Below are 21,031 nucleotides of genomic sequence, written 5' to 3' on the forward strand. Positions count from 1 at the left end.
CAGGTTTATATGGGAAGATACAGTCCACGGATAACTTTAATAAGGTTTTCTTGAATAAACTTAATAATATATCCAGTAGAAGAGCAGGGGCTTTGAAGTTTAAGGAGCTGGGTTCAAATCCCAGCGCTACCTCTTAACAGCTGTGTGACCTTAGGCAAGTTATGTGGCCTCAATGTCTTGGCCTGTAAAGGAGGAATGATAATAGCTTTTTTTAAAAAAAAAAAAAAAAAGAACTTACTTTCTTTTTTTTTTTTTTTTACTTTTTGGCCATACTGTGCAGCACGTGGGATCTTCGTTCCCTGACCAGGGATCCCTGCTGTGAAAGCGCAGAGCCCTAACCACTGGACTGCCAGGGAATTCCCTAAAAGAAGAACTTTCAAAAAGAAATTAATAAACTAATGACATACTTACCTTTAGAATGTTATAGTTGTTTGGTTGTTATGAGGATTAAAAGTTAGTGTATATAAAGTACTCTGCACAGGGGCTAGAAAAGTTTCAGTAAATGTTAGCTATTATGTGTGACCCCCACAGACCCCAACAGAGAGCCTAGCTTGTAGCCAGGACTCAGCAAGTACTTGTTAGAAGAAAAATGCATTCATTTACATTTTGCCTCATTTCTTGTCCAGTGATGAAAGCCCTTTGAGAAAATAAGGATAATATCTCAGGAGCTCTTACTATATGCCAGATAATGTTAAGTGCTGTCTATGTGTTAATTTAACCCTTTCAGAAACCTATCCTACAGAAAATAAACTGAGGCAGAGGAAGGTTAGGTAACTAGCCTAAGATCACACAGCCAGTATGTGATGGAGCAGGGATTCAATCCTGGGCACTGGCCTCTAGTACCTGGCCTCACAGTGTATTACCCACCCCCAATGGCAGATGACAGAGAACTAGTACAAACAAAGAAATGAATTTTGAGAATAAGCAGGTTTTCAACTAAAGAACTCTGAGAAGCCTTTTAGGTTGGGTACCTCTTCTAGCGTAGAGTTCTGGTTGGCAACACTTTTAAATTCATCCCAAAATAATTTTTTGAGCTTGTCTATTTCCCCGTATAGCTTGGCCCGCTCTTTTTCTTTCCATTCATCAAATTCTTTCTTAGCTTCTGCTTCCCTCTGGCGAGTGATCTCTGCTTCCTACAAAGAAAAGCAAGAACAAGAGAATCATTAATTCCACATTATGACAAATATTTACCGAGAAAATGCTAGGACTCCTTGTCCGTGCAAGCCACTATGGAGACCCAAAGAACATTCATCCCCCGGTCCCCACTGCTGGGACAGGGAGTGGGATTAGTCTTATCTGAACCGTAAAGGCCCTTGAGGATGGGGATCATGTCTTTTCTCTCTTTATATTCCTCACAATGCCTGGCATAGTTGGTGCTCAGTAAATGCACGCTGAGGGAAGGAGTGATGAATGAATAAATGCCGGAAGGAGTGAGGCAAGTTTATGCATTTTCGTTCTACAAATACTTACTGAGTACCTCCTCTGGGCTGCCTTTGGGAGCTTATCCAGTCTTTGTCCTCAAAAAGCTAACATTATATTGTAAGAAGTTAAAATTCAGGTTCAAATGCTCTCCGAAGGTGCTAATGCAAGAAGCTGCAGCTCTCTTTTGGCCATACAGGTCTGACCAAGTAATTGAATTTTCCTTGCCAAACTACCCAAAATCATTTAGCACATCCAGGAAGATGCCATCCTAGCTCTGTCTCCTGCTCTATTCAACAGCCAGAATTTTGGCCCTGTGGGATGCGAGTGCATCATGGGTCTCTCAGCTAGTCCGTGACCAAGCCCCCTGCCGTTTCCTCTCCACGCCCACCTGAAGCTGCCGCTGCCTCTCCGCTGCCCTCTGCGCTTCCAGCTCCCCTTGGGTCCACTTCAGCTTGGCCCACAGCTCTTCCAACACCTCCTCCACTGGCTGCTCCTGCTTCTTCTGCTTTCCTGTGGGGTCCACTCGAAGAGAGGGTGACGGCGTAAGTCAAAGTCAGTGGAACGTATACCGTCACACCTCAGTCTGAGTTCAGCTTTGCCACTTACATTGTACACTGACTCTGGGCAAATGACAGAACCTCCCTGACCCTCTGTTTCTCCAAACTGGAAAATGGACATAGTAATAGCACCTAACCCAGAGAGTTATTGTGAGGATGAAATGTGATAATGCAAAGGGCTTAGCGTAGTGCCTGGCAGAACAGCTCAAACCATGTGAACTATTGTTCTCATTTAAAATAACTATTTTGACAGTACTAACACATGGTAATGTGAATGTAAAATCAGCAGAGTAACAGAAGCAGAATACCAAATAGTGTGTACACACTGATTATCAATACAAAGAACATGTCTATGTATCCTGACAGCAATCAGAGGGGAATTTAAAAGAGTGATAATAATTGTAGTTTTAAGTTCACTCTTTTCAGGAATATAGTGTAGTTTAAATGTGTAGTTTTAAATTTCCAGTGGAAAAAAGGCAGCAGGCATTACGAAGAAACCTTGAATTACAGAAAAATATTCTAACTAAATCACATAATGATAAACTAAGAGTTAATGAAAGACACCAATTGTTCTTGAACATTTGTTACTTTTTTAAATTTATTTATTTATTTTTGGCTGTGTGCGAGGGCCTTCTCTAGTTGTGGCAAGCAGGGGCCACTCTTCATCACGGTGCGCAGGCCTCTCACTATCGTGGCCTCTCTCGTTGCGGAGCACAGGCTCCAGACGCGCGGGCTCAGTAGTTGTGGCTCACGGGCCTAGTTGCTCCACAGCATGGGGGATCCTCCCAGACCAGGGCTCGAACCCATGTCCCCTGCATTAGCAGGCAGATTCTCAACCACTGCGCCACCAGGGAAGCCCAACATTTGTTACTTTTTAAAGTACATTTAGAGACTATTAGATGGTACTGTTACTGAAACTTTAAGCTTTACTTTGAAAAGAAATATATGGCTTTTCTCAGATGGGATAAGCAACTTTTAGATGCAGTGTAAATTAATTTGGGTTAATTAAGTGATCTGAGGTGAGTCTGGAATGGGAGGGCTGGGTTATCTGAGAAGGCAGCTGCCTGACTATAAATTAATGAACATTAATGTAGCAAAAGTTGCCTTAAGAACATATTTTTCCTCTCCTTACAGCACTTTACATTAAGGAAATAACAAGGAATATGCACAATGATTTATGTACAAGAATGTTATCATCATGTGACTTATAACAGGAAAATTTTTTAGTAGCCCATATAAATTGAGAAATAATTCAACTGTGAAATATATTATGATCGCCACATGATGAAATACTATTCAGCCATTAAAAATCATGTTTTCAAAGATGATTTACTGACTTTGGAAAATGTGATATATTCTTAACTGAAAATAAGCAGTGTCAAAACTGCATCCTATATGACTATATTTGTATAAAGAAAAATAATGACTGAGAATATACCAACATATTAACTGCAGGTGATATTGTCCACAGTTTTTATTTTCTCTTTTCTACCTTTCTGTATTTAAATTTTCTAGATCAAAGGCATATTTTTTCCAATTTCTTTATTGTGATGAAATATACATAACAGAAAATTTACCGCCTTAGCCATTCTTTTTTTTTTTTTTTCCGGTACGCGGGCCTCTCACTGTTGTGGCCTCTCCCGTTGCGGAGCACAGGCTCCAGATGCGCAGGCTCAGCAGCCATGGCTCACGGGCCCAGCCGTTCCACGGCATGTGGGATCTTCCCGGACCGGGGCACGAACCCGTGTCCCCTGCATCGGCAGGCGGACTCTCAACCACTGCGCCACCAGGGAAGCCCCCGCCTTAGCCATTCTTAAATGTATAGTTCGGTGGTATTACATACATTCATAATGTTGTGCAACCATCACCACCATCCATCTTCAGAATGCTTTTCATCTCGTAAAACAGAAACTCTAGTCTCACTAAACACTAACTCCCCTTTCCCCCTTCCTCTAGCCCCTGGCAACCATCATTCTACTTTCTGTTTCTATGAATTTGACTATTCTAGGTACCTCATTTAAGTAAAATCATATAGTATTTGTCCTTCTGTGACTGGCTTAGCTCACTTAGCATAATACTCTGTTGTAGCATATTGCAGAATTACCTTTCTTTTTAAGGCTGAATAGTATTTCTTTGTATCTGTATACCACACATTGCTTATCCATTCATCTATCAATGGACATTTGGGTTCTTCTACATCTGAGCTACTATGAATATGTGTATAAATACCTCTCCAAAGATATATATCTTTATCAGAAAAAAATATTTAATAAGTAGAAAATCTGTTTTTCTCTAGCAGCCTCTAATGCAGAACCAAGAAGAATCAGATATATAATAAATGCATAGTAACTAGGTGACTTGTGCTGTTTTAAAACTCTGTTCTTTGAAAAAGAAATTAAAATAAAGGGAAAAATATTTTATTCAATGGGATTTTTATCTTTAATTTATATTACATTTTATCACATTATATTTTCGTATCTATATTTATTTTACGTTTTAACAGCTATTTCTTACTGGACCTCAAAAAACAGATATAAAGTACGCAAACCTCTTAATGGGAAAAACATACAGCCTTGCTACTCGTTTTAGAATTTGAAACAGTAAAATTACAGTGATTAAGTCATAATAAGCTCATGACATTAAAAAAGTCAAAGAATTGGTCTGACTGCTCATTAAGCCCAGTTAAGCTTATTCATAGTCAGCACCAGAGAACAGCAAATTCCAGAAGGCTGGGAGGTAAGGGCCCTTCAAAGTCACTCTGTCTGACTGCCCCATTCACAGTGAAGGACAGAGGAGGAAACACTGACCGTGGTCACATAACAGAAGGGGACAAAGCTAAGACTGGAACCTACCTGTCTGACTCCCAGCCCTTTTTCTCTAAACACGTGGTCAGAAACCCTCCCCGCCCCATGTGGGATCCCCCCATCCTCAACTGGATGATGAGGTTCTGAGGGCAGCTTTGGTGGTGTACATGCCCCTCACCCACTGAACACAAGCCCAGGCCCTTGCACGGTCCCAGGAGGGCCACCTGGACTCACCACCTTCCACCACGCCCGTATGTCTGCGCTGGATGTGGCCCCGGAGAAAGGTGGCGTTCATGAAGGTCTTGTCACACAGGTGGCACTACACAGAGGGAAGTAGTGGGAAGTGCAGGATTAGCTCACCTGAGTCAGCCAGGGATTCTCCCTCTATCAAAACTCTCATTCCTTGGGCCCCTTGGGCTGCTTCATATATAAAGAGTTTGATTTACTGAGTAAGGCAGTGACTGAACCCAAAATATATATACTATATATTTTATCCCCCCCCAATATATATATATTTTTTTCTTTTTCTGAATTTTAAAACACTACCAGTGCCATGGGGAGCTAGGAACAATGATTAGTATCATCCTTTGCTGATACTAAGGAATTTTTGTTGGTTTTTCAGGGCATGATGATGGTATTACGTTTATGTTTAAAAGTGGGATGGGAGTCCCTGCCTTTTAGAGCTACATAGTGAAATATTTACAGATAAACTCATATGACTGATACACTTCAAAATAATACAGGGCTGGGGGAAATTGGGTAGAGGAACAAATGCGACAACATTGGCCATGAGTTGATAACTGGGCTGGAGAGTGTGAAGATGAAGGTTCATTATATTATTCTCTCTACTTTTGTATATGTTTGAAATTTTCCACAATAAAAAGGTTTTTTTCAAAAAACACCAATGTCCAAGTCTCACCCAGAGTTGAGAACCACTGGAGCAAAGGGTAGTAAATATAGCACCTGAAATTCCACTTCACTCTCCTCAAGCATTTCAGACAATGCCAATCCAGCATATCATTTTTTCACTGTAAAACTTCAAAATTCTTCCAACACGGCTTTGCAGGCTGCCATTGCTAGTCAATCAGAGTAAGAGGGCAGATTATTTGCTGTCTTTACACAAAGGCAAATGTGACAGAAATTGCCAATCGTCCCCCAGTACCAGTTTTCCCTTTTACCTTAGCAATAGAAACCTTGATTTTTAGCTGACCGTGAGGCTAATGAGAATATATGTCACCTCCTCCCTTACAACCAGGTGTGACCATGTGACTAAATTCTGGCCAATGGCATGTAAACAGAAGCGGTATATGCAACCACTTTTGGGAGGTGTCATTAAAGAAAGAGCCATGATATTCCTCACCCTCCCTCCTCCTGCTGAATGGAATGTGCACCTGAGAGGTGGAACTCAGGCAGCCATCTTGGACCAGGAGGCAGAAGTCACACAATGAGGCTGGAGAGAAACAAATCCAGAACTGGGTCCACGATTACATGCCACCCCTGGATTGTTTACCTCTAAACTTTGTTCATGAGAGAGAGAAATAAACTTCTATCTGGTTTAAACAATTATAATTTGAGGTTTCCTGTCACCCACAGCCAAACCTAATCCAGATGGATACAGTCTGGGTTGACGGACTCTGCCCACTCCTGAGTTCTAAAGTGACACATGAATTTCTAGTTGTTTGAAGGAATATCAGCTGGGGGGCAGGGAATATGTTACAAGGCATCTTATGCAAAATTATAAGCCCGTCCCCTCAACCCACCCTTCCCTGCTTCCCCTTTTCCACCCCAAGCAGCACACTCACAAACCAGGCACCAGACTAGTCCCTCCACCATGCCAGCTTTGAACCTGGGAAAATGAGATGCTGGCATTGCAGTGGCCCAACTTGCTGCCACACGGACAGAGGGTTTCTGAGAATGGAATCCACACTGACAAAGAACTGCCAAGAGCTGCAGAGAGAGAAACTAGATTCTGGGGCCATCACCTAAGTCCCACCATAACCCTGGATCTTTCAGTTAAATTAACCAATAAATTCCTTATTGGCCTAAGCCAGGTTAGACTGCTGTTTTGTCCTTTACTGCTGGAAAGGTTCTGACCTTTTTCTCATAATTAACATTATATTAATTATGTCAATTACCATTCAATCCACTAACATCATGCCCTAATGATTCCTTCTGTCCACCCACCCCCAAACTATGAATTTCTGTTAAGCCTGAACCAGCATGATTTGTGTCTTCATCCTCAGAGCCTGGCAGAGGGCCGGGCCCCCTGACAAGCTACTAAAGGGCAACTGTCCCCGATCCACTCTTTCCATAGAAAGAAACGCAAATGCTCAAATGCCACTCTGGGGAATGAACTGTCACTTGGCTGACTAATAGAGTCACTTTTCCAGAACAGGCCTGGCTCTACCAGTCCCCTGTCACACACCTCTTACACACACCTTTACACATCACACTCTCTACACACACACACAGCCTTCGTATATACACACGCCCTCTATGAATACACACACCCTTACACACATACAACTCTTCATTCATTCACACACACACACCATAAATATATCTTCACATGCAAGCATGTTACACACCACACACTCTACATACATACCTACACATACCAGTCACAGATGTACCTTCCAATCACAGACACCATCCATAAACACACATACACACCTTGCATATATTCACACATGCACACATGAGACATGAACTCATACACACACCTGCCACACATGTGCAATCTCCACACACACGCACACACACACACACACGCCATAGACTTGATGAGACACCCTGGGGCTCTCTGGCCACCAGCGGCATCTCTGAAATCTGCTCCCAACCCCAGTGAGAATAGCCACAGCAGCCTCAGGAGCCAGGCAGTGGTGCCGCCAGGGTGGCCGGTGGCCGGGCCCACAGTCCTCCCGGCGGCCCCGCCCGCAGAGATGCTCACCGCATGGTAGCTGTGGGCGCCCGTCTGCAGGAGCAGCTGCTGCAGGGCGCTGATCATCTTGCGCCGTCGGCGGCTCTCCTCCCGGACGCCCCTGAGCTCGTCGGCCTGGCGGCCCAGCTCCTGCTGGCCGCGCTCCTGCTGGCCCAGGCTGGCCTGCAGCCGCGCCTCCAGCTGGGCCACGCTGGTGCTCAGGCAGTCCTGGCAGTGCAGCAGGTACTCAATGGTGAGCTGCGCCAGCCGCAGCACCTTGAGCAGCGCCGGGTCCACGGGCTGCCCGCAGCGGCCGCACACCTCCCGGTCCAGGTTGCAGAAGGTGACGCTGACGATGTTCTCCTGCAGGGTGGCCACATCCAGCTCCCGTGCCACACGGTCCACGTCCAGGGCGCTAATGCGCCTCCAGTCCATTCTCTCATGGCGAGGTTGGAACTTGAAGGTGGGGAGAGTGTAGGCCGCAAAGAGGGGGTCGCTGAGGCCCTGGGCGGTGGTAGCGTGGGACTGCATGGACGGGGGGAGCCCTGGGCTGACCACTGGGGAAGGGTGCCGCCAAGACCACGGCAGCAGGCACAGGAGCTGAGAGAGGGCCTGGAAAATGAGAGGAGGGCTGAAGTTAGGCCTGGTGCGTGTGGCTCCACGTACCGCGCTGGCCAGCAGGAGCCTGTAGTGCGGCATGCTGTGCACTGACACAGCCAGAGCAAGGGTGTGGGCTTTATGACACAGATGTGGATTTAGATCCTCAGCCCGTGTGTATTGGGGATCACAGGGCCTCCTCTTCAGGCTTGCGGTTAGCAATGAGGCAGGTGAAACACCCAGGCCAATGCCTGGCACACAGCAGGTCCTCAGTGAACCCCCCGCCGTGCCCAAGTCCACTGTAAGAGTGCCTGCCAGAGGGCTTGGGCAGGAGCGAGCTGTCCAATGTATAAGCAGGTCTTTCTGCAACCCTACATTGACCTCAGGATGAAGTCTAATAACTTGCCACGGGAGGCAGAGTCACTTAATGGTGGACATTAAGTGGCTCTCCTTCTGTAATTGCAACATTTAATGGAGGGGTGCGCTACAGTTCCCAGTTTCCCCAGCTGTCAGGTGTGATCAGTATGACTATGTTCTCTCTAGTGGGATGTGAGCGAAATGATGTCCGCCCCTGCCACGGGGTGGCGCTCAAGAGAGCAGCCGTGTCTCTGCACAGAGATTGTGCTCAGTCCACGACGGTCTGTTTCAAACCTCATGGTTTAGAAAACAGCTCCAGTTTGTTGTTAAATGACTCAGATTCTACTCACCACCCTCTTGTTAGACAAAGAAATTGCTCTCTTTGGGGAGTAACTTGACAATAGCAACCGGAATTTAAAATGAACATTCCAGTACTAAGAATTACAATCTGTTCTACAGATAAACTCATACAAGTGTGCAAAGGTGCTTGTACGAAAATTGTCTTTGTAGTATTATTTGTAATAGCAAATTACAAGAAAATTACAAGAAAGCAAAGTACAAAGTACAGTGGGGATATGAATGGTATCTCTATACGATGAAATACTATGCAGCTATTGATAAGAATAAGGCAGTTTTTATGTACTGATTGATATGGAATAATGACTATATATATACATATATATCCATTTCTGTTTAAATAATATATTAATATGACATTTAATAATAATTAGCAAAAATAAAGCAGATATGTATATCTCACATATGTATGTGTATATGCATTATATATACATATATGCATAAATATATATATATCTCACATTAGAATGTTTCCTATGAGGCAGGAGGGAAATCGGAATGTGAAATGGGGATAAATAAATGAATAAAATAAATAAATAAAATAGATGGTGCATGGGTAGGAGATGGATAGATAGACAGGTCTTACATAGACCAATGATGATAATGATAAATATAACACACATATATGAATGATTCATATTTGTTATTCATATATAATCATAATTAAGTAGACTGATTTATTCTTCCTAAATATGGTTCATTATCTATATTTTTTAATAAGCATAGACTATTTCTAGGAAAATAAGCTGTTAGCAATGGTTATACCTGGGAAGTGGGAACGGAGGTTAGAGGACTTTTATTTTCCACTCACCACCTCTCTATACTATTCAGTTCTTTGCGTCATCATCTATTACTTTTATAATTTCTTAAAGAAAAATATACCATTTCTGCCCTTAAAGAACTTAGAATCTCACTGAACAGGAAATACATGTGACCCTATTCAATCAAGTTCTTTTTAGATCATGTGATTTACACTTTCAAGTACAGCAGAAAGTCAGAGAAGAAAAAGGTCATTGACCTCAGGAAGCTGAAAGACCTTGAAGAAACAGGCAGGCTCGGTTTGCAAAGAGGGGAAGGCCTCCAGGAAAGGCCCCTGAGCGCCCTGAGCCTGTCTTCATCTGGGAAAGGCGGCAGTGGGAGGTGACAAGCCTGCCCCCACCTGCCCTGGGGTACTCTGGGGACTGGAGGAGAGGCAAGGGGAGGGTGCTCGGTAGGAAAACCGGCTGCAGTGCAGGGAGTGCCAGCCTCCAAGCCAGACACACGCTCTAAATGCAAACCCACCAACAGGTAGAACTATCCTCACTTTACAAACAAGGACACGGATGTCTGGAAAGGTTAAGTGTCCTCCCCAGGTAGGGAGGCCAGAGTTGAAGTACAGCTGGAGGGGCATCTGGCTCCAAAGCTTGTGGACTTTGAACCATCCAACATCGATTCTTGAGGCTATTTGTCCTAAAACTTGGCTTGGATCAGATCATCAAACCTTACCCATCGAACTCATTCATTCATTCACTCACCCCCTCCCCCGCTCCTTTAGAACATGCCTAGCTTGGCCAGGCCCGGTGCCAGGCACTGGGGCCACCGAGATGCGTTAATCACACACCTGCCCCCCAGCCCCCTCCTCGCCAGCTTAGCATGGCTCCTTGCTGCCCCCGCACCAAGTGCAAACAAACCCCTCAGCCTGGTCTTGAAGCTGCCACGGACCCACCTTTTCCATTTCAGCTCCAATGTTTCCCTTTCTCAGATCCTCCTCCCCAACACATACTCCAGAAACAAAACCATCCAGCCATGAGCATCCTCATCACGGCCATGAGGAGAAGACCAGCACATTCCTCTTAATATGTCACGTTATTTTTTAAAAAGGAGGCAGGTGACATGACACTCACCATGCTCAGCTGCAGGCTCTAACTGTGTCACCGGAGCCTCAGAGACAATTGCCACAACAAGCTGTGCTCTGGAGCAGCAGCACGTTGCCAGGTGGGCTGTGGGCCAGGGTAACAGGACACCTGCTTCCTGTCCTCCCACAGACCAGGAGCTCACCTGAGAACTCGCTGTTTAACTATTTAATATTTAAGCTCTGGCCTCAGATGTCTGCCCACAGTCCCCTCTCTCATAATAAGGCCAAGAATGTTCCACCAGCCACTCTCTCAGCTCTCCTCCCACCTCTTCGAACGCCCCTTCCAGCCTCTTCCTTGGACAAGGAAGAGCCTACTATCCTTGCACCCTTCCTTTAAGGCAGGGTGTGCCAGTGCCCCTGTGACAGTCTGCTGGTCACCCATCACCCAACTCTCCCTGCACACTCTCCCTGGGGATGAGCTCACACGTAACCATAGCTTCAGCTACCATAGGCCTGCTATAGGCCGAGCCTCAGCCACTCCCAAATCTCCTTCTCACAGGCCTGTCTCTTGGGACCTTTAGACTTAGCCTTCCAATACTGATTATACCAGAAATCACAAATCTAAATTCCACCAGGACCACGAAGGTACTATTAAAGGTAGGAAACATGCCAGGTGTAAGAGAAACCAAATACAAGCTTGATGATAAGTGGCAACTGATTCCCTATCTTAGTGTCCGAGATACACGTGGGCAGTGGTTCTCAAAGTGTAGTCACTGACCAGCAGCATCAGCATCAACTGGACACTCGTTAGAAATGCAGATCTCCAGACTAACTGCTTCAGAACCATTGCAGTAGGGAGTGTTGGCATAGGGAGCATTAAGGACTGTGGCAAAATGGGAAGTGTGTGCCCTGTTTACAAGGGGCAGCCACCACGGAGCTTCAGCCATATGGGAAGTGATGTTCTGTGCTCCTCGTGGGCTAATTCCAAATTCACTAAGTAGATATTCAAGCAAGTATGGCCAACATGGTGAAGTAGGAAGACCCTAGCTCACCTCCTCCCACAGACACACTAAAATTACAACTATGTACAGACTGGCTATCTATAAGAATGACCTGGAGACTAGCAAAAATGGTTTTCCCCAACTAAAGATATAAAGAAGGAACCACAAGATGGGTAAAAGGAGTGGGGACGCAAATTAGTCAAGACCCACACCCCTCGGCAAGCAACCCACAAACAAGAGGATAATTACAACTGCAGAGGTTCTCCCCAAGGAGGGAGGGGTCTAAGCCCCACCTCAGGGCTCCCCAGCCCAGAGGTCCTGCACTGTGAAGATGAGTTCCCAGAACACCTGGCTTTGAAGGCCAGCAAGGCTTGCATATGGGAGAGCTGGCACCAGCCCTGGGCCCCTCTGGCCCCCACAGCCAGCTGCCCCAGGACTCAACTCCGATCACCAGGGGGCTGGCAGCCACTACATGAGGCAGGGCCAGCCACACCTACCAGCACACTCACAGCAGCCAGCCCAGCCACACAGAAGGGCCCACTCAGCCCACACGGCTGGCACCCATGGAGCATATAGCTCTGGGGACCAGAAGGGAGTGTGGTACTAGGCTCCACAGGACGTTTCCTACATGAGGCCACTTCTCCAAGATCTAGAAACAAAACTGACCTACCTAATACATAGAAATAAACACAGAGAATTAGACAAAATGAGGAGACGGAGAAATATGCTTCAAATGAAGGAACAAGACAAAACTCCAAAAGAAATGAGTGGAGATAAGCAATCTACCCAATAAAGAGTTCAAGGTCATGGTCATAAAGATGCTCCACAAACTCAGGAGAAGAATGGACGAACACAGTAAGAAGTTCAACCAAGAGTCAGAAAATATAAAGGAGAACCAAACAGATCTGAAGAATACAATAACTGAAAGAAAAACACACTAGAAGGGAATCAACAGTAGATTAGATAATACAGAGGAATGGATCAATGAACTGGAAGACAGAGTAGTGGAAATCACCGAAGGTGAAAACGAAAAAATAATTTTAAAAAATGAGGACCGTTTAAGAGACCTCTTGGACAAGATCAAGTGTACTAACATTCACAATATAGGAGTCCCAGAAGGAGAAGAGAGACAAAGGGGAAGAGAACTTAACTGGAGAAATAAGAGCTGGAAAGTTCCATAATGTGGAAAAGAAAACAGACATCCAGGTCCAGGAAGCACAGAGAGTCCCAGACAAGATGAACCCAAAGAGTTCCATACCAAGACACATTATAATTAAAAATGGCAAAAACTCAAGATAACGAGAGAATCTTAAATGCAGCAAGAGAAGAGCAACTAGTTGTGTACAGGGAACTCCCCTAAAACTATGACCTGACTTTTCAGCAGAACTTTGCAGGCCAGAAGGGAGTGGCACAACATGAAAAGATGCTCAACATCACTCATCATCAGGGAAATGCAAATCAAAACCACAGGGAGATATCACCTCACACCTGTCAGAATGGCTATTCTCAAAAAGACAAGAAATAACAAGTGTTGGAGGATGTGGAGAAAAGTGAGCCCTCGTGCACTGTTGGTGGGATTGTAAATTAGTACAGCTTTATGGAAAACAGTATGGAGGGTCCTCAAAAAATTACACATAGAACTACCATACAATCTAGAAATCCCACTTCTGGGTATTTTTCTGAAGAAAACAAAAGCACTAATTCAAAAACATAAATGCAGCCCTATGTTCATTGCAGCATTACTTACAATAACCAACATATGGAAGCAACCTAAGTGTCCATCAACAGATGAATGGATAAAGAAGATATAGATAGATAGATAGATAATTACTCAGCCATAAAAAGGAATGAAATCTTGCCATTTGCGACAACATCGATGGACATGGAGGGTATTATGCTAGGTGAAATAAATCAGAGAAAGACAAATACTGTACGATTTCACTTACATGTGGAATCTAAGAGACAAAACAAATGAACAAACATAACAAAACAGAAACAGACTCATAGATACAGAGAACAAACTGGTGAGTGCCAAAGGGGAGGGGGCAGAGGGATGAGTGCAATAGGTGAGAGAGATTAAGAGGTACAAACTTTTAGTTATCAAATAAGTCACTGGGATGTCATGTACAGCATAAGGAATGTAGTCAATAATATTGTAATAACTCTGTATGGTGACAGACGGTAACTAGACTTATTGTGGAGATCATTCTGTAATGTATAAAAATATTGAATCACTATTTTATATACCTGAAACTAATATAATATTGTAAGTCAAATATAATTCAATAAAAAATAAGATAGTCAAAGACCTCTATGAACTGCTTCCAAACTACCTTTCTAGCTGCATCTCCCACCTACCATTTACTTGCTGTCCATACTTTCATATCTATGGGCTACTTATTCATAGGCACTGTTTTTCAATGCTTTATAAAGAATAACTCATGTAATCTTCACAACAACCCTTCAAGGAGGTACTATTATTATCTAAGCCACAAAGAAGTGAAGAAGCTTGCCCCAGGTGCAGGAAGCAGGATCCATCCCACGCAGCCTGGTTACAGAGTTGCACTCTGAGCTACTATGCCATGCTGCCTCTTGGGATAGACGGCCCTCCGCCACTTCCTTCTGCTTCTCGTGCAGGTGAACTCATGCTCAAGGCCTTGCTCAGACATGAATGCCACCATAAATACCTCCCAGGCCCATAGGCAGAATCCCTGGCCTCTCCCCCGGGCTCCCAGAGCACAGACCGTACACTCCTTTGGTCGCCCTCACCACACTCTGGTCTGTGCTGGGTGGCTGTGCAACATTCATTCATCCATCCCACCAACAAATGGCTCCTGAGCCCCTACTAAGTGCCAGGCACCGTGACTGGCCCTTGGGACGGATGGTGACCCAGGCAACGGTCCCTGCCATTGTTTTTGTTTGTTTGTTTGCTTGTTTTTGGCTGCGTTGGGTGTTCGTTGCTGCATGCAGGCTTTCTCTAGCTGCGGCAAGCGGGGTCTACCCTTCGTTGCGGTGCACAGGCTTCTCGTTGCGGTGGCTTCTCTTGTTGCGGAGCACAGGCTCTAGGTGCATGGGCTTCATTAGTTGTGCGCACGGGCTCAGTAGTTGTGGCTTGAGGGCTCTAGAGCACAGGCTCAGTAGTTGTGGCGCACGAGCTTAGCTGCTCCGCGGCATGGGGGATCTTCCCAGACCAGGGCTCGAACCCATGTCCCCTGCATTGGCAGGCAGATGCTTATGCACTGCGCCACCAGGGACGTCCCCCCTGCCATTGTTAATAAAAATCATGAACGCTTCTGGAACTGTATGCTTCACACACAGTTATAAGACTTTGCATGAATTATCCCATTTGATTCCCACAACAACCCAGTGGACAGATGAAGAGATTTCAAGGTGAATACAGAGGGCAGATGACTTTCCCACAATCACACGACTAGTTAAGTGTTGGGGTCTGGCTCCAGATTTGGTTCTCCAGAAAGTCAGAAAAATACACCGAATTACCCCCCAGAGCATTAATTCCAGGGAAGGAGCTAGGACAGGGAGCCCCAAGGAGGGGCCATACAGGACATTTCTGTGTCCTTTCTGCCCCCCACCCCTGTCCCACCACATCCCCAGCTGTGAGCTCCACAGGGGCTGAGACCATGGCTTATTCACATCTGTTGGATTCCAGCCCTTAGCATATTACCCGCAGCCCAGATTGCTATTGACCTGAATGGAACTGTCAAAATCTTAGAATATCTGCTTCAAGATTCTATATTCTCGGGGTCTTGGGGAACTGAGGCTATGGACCAACAAGAATTAGGATAAAGAGTAAGAATGGACTTAGGGGCACTTAAGTTGTACTCCTTGGAGAGAAACGCCATTTAGACTTAGTGAAATGCTTGATGTGCTGACCATCTGTGTCCATAGCCTAATCCTCCAGGCCGCTAATGAAAGCTTAGAGGGCAGGAGCCCTCGTGGGTGGGCACAGGCTCATCAGTTAAGTGTCCCACACTGACCGTCAAGAGGTGGCAGCAGTGCTCTAGCTGGCTTCCTGAGCAGCCCATAAACCCTCATGTTTACACTCTGAGCACAGTCTGTAAATACCCAAGGTGGCAGCCCCACTCCCAGTTATACAGAATTCTGAATCAGGGATCTGAGTTCCTGAGTTTTTACTAAATCCCAAAAGTACCACCCATTTTTGTCACTAGAACCCCAAGAGTCCAATTCTCAGAAGTCCTAGGGTTCTGACATCAAATGGTGAGCAGAACTGTGGGAATTTTTTTTTAATTGGAGTAAAACTGCTTTACAATGTTGTGTTAGTTTCTGCTGTACAGTTAAGTGAATCAGCTATATGTATACCTATATCCCCCCCCCTTGGACCTCCCTCCCACCCACCCCCCATCCCACCCATCTAGGTCATCACAGAGCACTAAGTTGAGTTCCCTGTGCTATACAGCAGGTTCCCACTAGCTGTCTATTTTACACATGGTAGTGCATTTATGTCAAACCTAATCTCCCAATTCGTCTCACCCTCCCCTTTCCCCACCGTGTCCACGTGTCCATTCTCTACGTCTACATCTCTATTCCTGCCCTACAAATAGGTTCATCTGTACCATCTTTCTAGATTCCATATATATGCGTTAATATACGATATTTGTTTTTCTCTTTCTGGCTCACTTCACTCTGTATGACAGACTCTAGGTCCATCCACATCTCTACAAATGACCCCATTTCATTCCTTTTTATGGCTGAGTAATATTCCATTGTAATCGTACATATGTACCACATCTTCTTTATCCATTCATCTATCGTTGGACATTTAGGTTGTTTCTATGTCCTGGCTATTGTCAATAGTGCTGCAATGAACAATGGGATACACTCTCTGACAAAAACCACAGTAAGATCTTTTTTGACCCATCTCCTAGAGTAATGAAAATAATAGGAACTAATTAAACTTAAAATTTAAAAAATAATGGGACCTAATTAAACTTAAAATAGCAAAGGAAATCATAAACAAGATGAAAAGACAACCCTCAGAATAGTAGAAAATATTTGCAAATGAAGCAACGGACAAAGGATTAATCTCCAAAATATACAAACACAGCTCATGGGGCTCAATATCAAAAAAACAAACAACCCAATTAAAAAATAAGTGTAAGACCCAAATAGGCATTTCACCAAAGAAGACATACAGATGGCCAAGAGGCACATGAAAAGATGCTCAACATCACTAATTATTAGAGAAATGCAAATCAAAACTACAATGAGGTATCACCTCACACCGGTCAGAATGGCCATCATCAAAAAATCTACAAACAATGAATGCTGGAGAGGGTGTGGAGGGTTCCCTTTTGGAACCCTTTTGCATTGTTCGTGGGAATGTAAATTGATACAGCCACTATGGAGAACAGTATGAGGTTCCTTAAAAAACTAAAAATAGAGCTACCATATGACCCAGCAATCCCACTGCTGGGCACATACCCTGAACTGTGGGAATTGAAGTTGATGAGGATGATAGCAGCTATAATTTATTAAGTATCCGTGCACCAGGCACTGTGCCAGCCTTTAATATTCCTATTTCTAGCCATCATACAACCTTGTATGTAGCTATGATTTGCCTCATCTGATAGATGTAGAAACTGAGGCTCAGAGAAGCTAAGGGCCCTGCCCCAAGTCCTTCAGTTACTAAGTAAGGAAGCCAAGATCCAAATCAAGTTCTGACTCCAAAACTTCTAATTATGCCAAACTACCTCCCAATGATGATGAGGATGATACATAAATCCCTTCCCATTTTGTAAATTACAATACCTGAGATTTCTTGACCAAACTGTAAGGACTGAAAGAGTTTACGGCAAATCACAACAGGGTCTATGCTGGAGACCCTAAAGTCTCCCTGTATCCTGGCAGAACTTAGCCAAATACAACTCAGCTCCACAGCTTGGGTCCTGGTTGGGATGGGCAGAAGACAAAGCCAAACGAGAATGCTGCTGGTTACCTGGAAACTACACATCCCAGAGGGCAGGCACGCCGTACTTTCTGCAGACTGAATTATCAGCAGACTTCTTTTCCCACATCTGGGAATAGAAACACAAGGCAAAAATGACTCACTGTGGGACTTCCCTGGCAGACCAGTGGTTAAGACTCTGTGCTTCCACTGCAGGGGGCGCGGGTTCAATCCCTGATTGGGGAACTAAGATCCCACAAGCAGTTAAATAAATAAATAAATAAATAAATAAATAAAATGACTCACCGTCATTAGGAAATCTAGAACTATTAACCATCTCTAGATGTTTTGATGGGTCCCTGGAACTTCCCAATCTTAGACCATTGTCATGAATTAGTGGGACCCAAAAGAATATTTACGCTAGCATTCCAAACTCACTTCATTATTGAAGAGACAGTTTCTACCTGGGGTAATCCCACGGCCAAGAAAACAAGCCTGTCTACCACCTAGCTTTGCACACTCCCAGTGACGGGATGCTCACTACCTCACAAGGCAGCCATTCCACAGTGAAACAACTCCTGGAAACTTTACAATTCTTCTGAAACCTGCCCACCTATAATCTGTCAAAGAGAACATCCACAAAAATGACCAAAGAGCTGATTTTTTTAAACAAAATTCTGGCTGATTTTTTAAACATAAATTAACAGATAGACTACACCACCACCGCTGCCACCTTGCTGTCTGTTCTGCTTCCTCAAGAATGCTGCCAAGCTACAAGGAGCACTTGGAGGAGCCAAGCTTCCAAGGCAGCTGCCAGGCAATCATTTACAAGCCTGCCCTGACTCCCAGCTAACTTCAGCGGTGCCGTCCCAGGAGCTCAGGCGTGTCATTAGTGCTAATTGTTCTGGCTGCCAAGGAAACCCTCGCACAGTCTGCAAACAGGCCGTGCACACACCATAGGCAAGGGAGCGCTACAGACCCCAACGGAGACAAGAGTGACCCAGGAGCTCTCCTGAAGCACTACCGTTACAGACCTTGTTCTGCTTTGCTCTCTATTTCTGCTGTTTTATAAAGAAAGGAGTCCCCCTTTCCACACTTTCTTACCCATAAAGTAGCAAGAGAGAGATCCACTCCACCAGGCTCCCAGCTGTCCCTTACACCAGGTCTCCCATTTCCTCCCTAGAAACTCTGGAGATACTTTTAAGAGATGATGTCCTTGGTTTGGTCAAAAGCCCATTTTAAGTTTTTGCCACAAAAGAATTTTCCTTAAAATAAAAATGGGAGGTAGGGATTTGACTGACGTCTCCTCAAAGTATTTTAGAGACGACTACATACTGACAAGACCTATCTTCCCAGGTGCAAAATTGTGAAAAACCAACACTAGTTTTCACATCTAAAAGAATAGCAGTTTAGAACATACTGGTGTTTTCTTTCCCATGGAGAAGTCATTGCTTCTTGGTAGTGTTTCTCCAGCTTCAGAGCCTGGGACATCAGACCCCACAAAACCCTCTCTAGAGGCAGGAGGCCTAGTGACAGATGGCACTGCAAGCGGTAAACCCTGTTGACCAGGACTGGCCCTCCCTGCAAGGGGCCCACAGCGAGGTTCAGAACAGCCCACCAAGTTGTCCCCTTCCCTCCTCCTGTGTCAGTTGAGCAACAAGCCTTTGGACCAAATTCCAGCTCCCTGGCAGAACCCAGGTATTCTGCACAAGTGAGTTCAGGTTTCTGTTCCCAACCTGAAGCATGTAACTTCATGCGACCATTTTATCAAGTTGGATGGTATCCAAAAAGATTCCCACGTGAGGGAGAGGTCTCCAGAGCGTTGGTGCTGACAGAGACAGACAGAAGACCGCTTATCAGCTGCTTGATTGGAGAACCGGCCTTCTCTAGGTGGGGCTGTTCTCACTGGCCAGTGCCCAGCTCTAGGGGCAGGTGTGAGGGCCTGTGACAAAGGAGAGAAACCACCCACCCCGTCTGTGGACGGAAGTGTAGGAGGCCACAGTCGGAGCACCTCACACTCATCAGGCCTCTCTTCAAAGTCCTGTTAGATACCACATTTCAAGAGACCGTGCAGGGGCAGGCAGGCCCTGCGCCTTAAGGTACAGGCCTGGGTAACCCCTGCCCAGGCCCCGCAGACCCCTCCTCTGACCCGCCTTCCGGGCCCTTGTCCCGTACCCAGCAAGTTCCCCTGGCCTTTTATCTGCAGCCACCTCAAAAGGAAAATACGGTGGCTGCCTCCTGCTACACTCCTGCCTCGGAGTGCAAGGCGGAGGAACCAGAGATGCTAATCTGTTTGTTTTTATCAATAACTCATCTCATCGCTAAAAGATCCCCCTTTTCCTACAGAACGCAAAGCAGCAACCCCACCCCCCCCCCCCACCATTTTACTTTTTTGAAAATCTGAAAATCCGAGGCCATCCTCCCAGCGAAGGCCAGTCCGGCGGGTTCAGTCATTCTTGCTCCCCTCCGGGTACCTCGGTCCGGAGCCGGCCAGGCTGGAGGCCGCGGGTCCCGAGGCGCAGCTCCCCGCCTGGACCCCGCAGGGCGCCCGAGCCGCTGCTGTTGAACCCCCTGCGGCCCGTGGCTCCGGTCTCGGACTGCACGACGCTCCCCACCCGCGCCCCTCCCGGGCTGCATTCCTGGCATAGCTCTCCCACGCGGTGCGGCTCACCTGGGGGTCCCCGGAGCCTGGGGAGCGGGCAGAGGTCGCGAGCCGGCGGCTCCGCTCCTCCGCCCCGGCCCAGCCTCCCGACTCGCTCCACCGCCCCGGACAGAGGCCGTTCCCGGAATCCTCGCCGCCGCGCCGGCCTGGGCTGCTTCCTCGGCCCCGAGTAGCGCGGGCTCTCGAGGGCGCGTGACAGAGCCTCCCGCCCACCCAGTGCTGCCAACCTGCGGGACCGGGAACACAGAGAACCTTTGGCGCCAGCAGCCGGAGGCCCGTGGTCTCTGATGCCTCCCGCTCCCGCGACCCCAAAGAGGGGCGGAGCCTATCCCGAGCCCCTCTGGGACGAGCTATTTTTAGGCCTGTTACGGAAGCGGGAAGGAGGGAATGCCACGTTTAATCCGTCAGGAAAATCCGGCATCCTAGTGAGTGGCTCCCAGGCCTTGCTGAGAGGCGGGGACGTCCTCCCGTCTACACAGACACACACAGACACATAGACAGACACACACACACACACCGCCCACACACACACACACACACACACACACCGCACACACACACACACACACACACACACACACACACACACACACACAC

At 46.1% G+C, this 21,031-nt stretch overlaps 1 protein-coding gene across 3 annotated transcripts in view; it reads right to left on the bottom strand.

Annotated features, from left to right (window-relative positions):
• Positions 1–20,862, bottom strand: part of DZIP1L (DAZ interacting zinc finger protein 1 like) — a 46,660-nt gene extending 25,798 nt beyond the window's left edge. Inside the window, exons 1-6 of one of the 3 annotated variants that reach the window (XM_027091623.1) lie at positions 20,444–20,862; positions 17,824–17,902; positions 7,734–8,315; positions 5,018–5,102; positions 1,811–1,932; positions 972–1,133 (exon numbers count right to left, since the gene is read on the bottom strand). In XM_027091623.1, the coding sequence (XP_026947424.1) occupies positions 972–1,133; positions 1,811–1,932; positions 5,018–5,102; positions 7,734–8,315; positions 17,824–17,838 (966 nt within the window). In that variant the 5' untranslated portion in view covers positions 17,839–17,902; positions 20,444–20,862. The remainder of the gene's footprint in view (positions 1–971; positions 1,134–1,810; positions 1,933–5,017; positions 5,103–7,733; positions 8,316–17,823; positions 17,903–20,443) is intronic. The other 2 variants (XM_027091622.1, XM_027091625.1) reach the window with 2 other exon arrangements.
• Between the last annotated feature and the right edge of the window lie 169 nt (positions 20,863–21,031).

This window comes from Aethalodelphis obliquidens, unplaced genomic scaffold, assembly GCF_003676395.1.
Source record: "Aethalodelphis obliquidens isolate GAN/ISIS:26980383/991018 unplaced genomic scaffold, ASM367639v1 scaffold72, whole genome shotgun sequence".
In the NCBI taxonomy this organism is placed as follows: domain Eukaryota; kingdom Metazoa; phylum Chordata; class Mammalia; order Artiodactyla; family Delphinidae; genus Aethalodelphis; species Aethalodelphis obliquidens.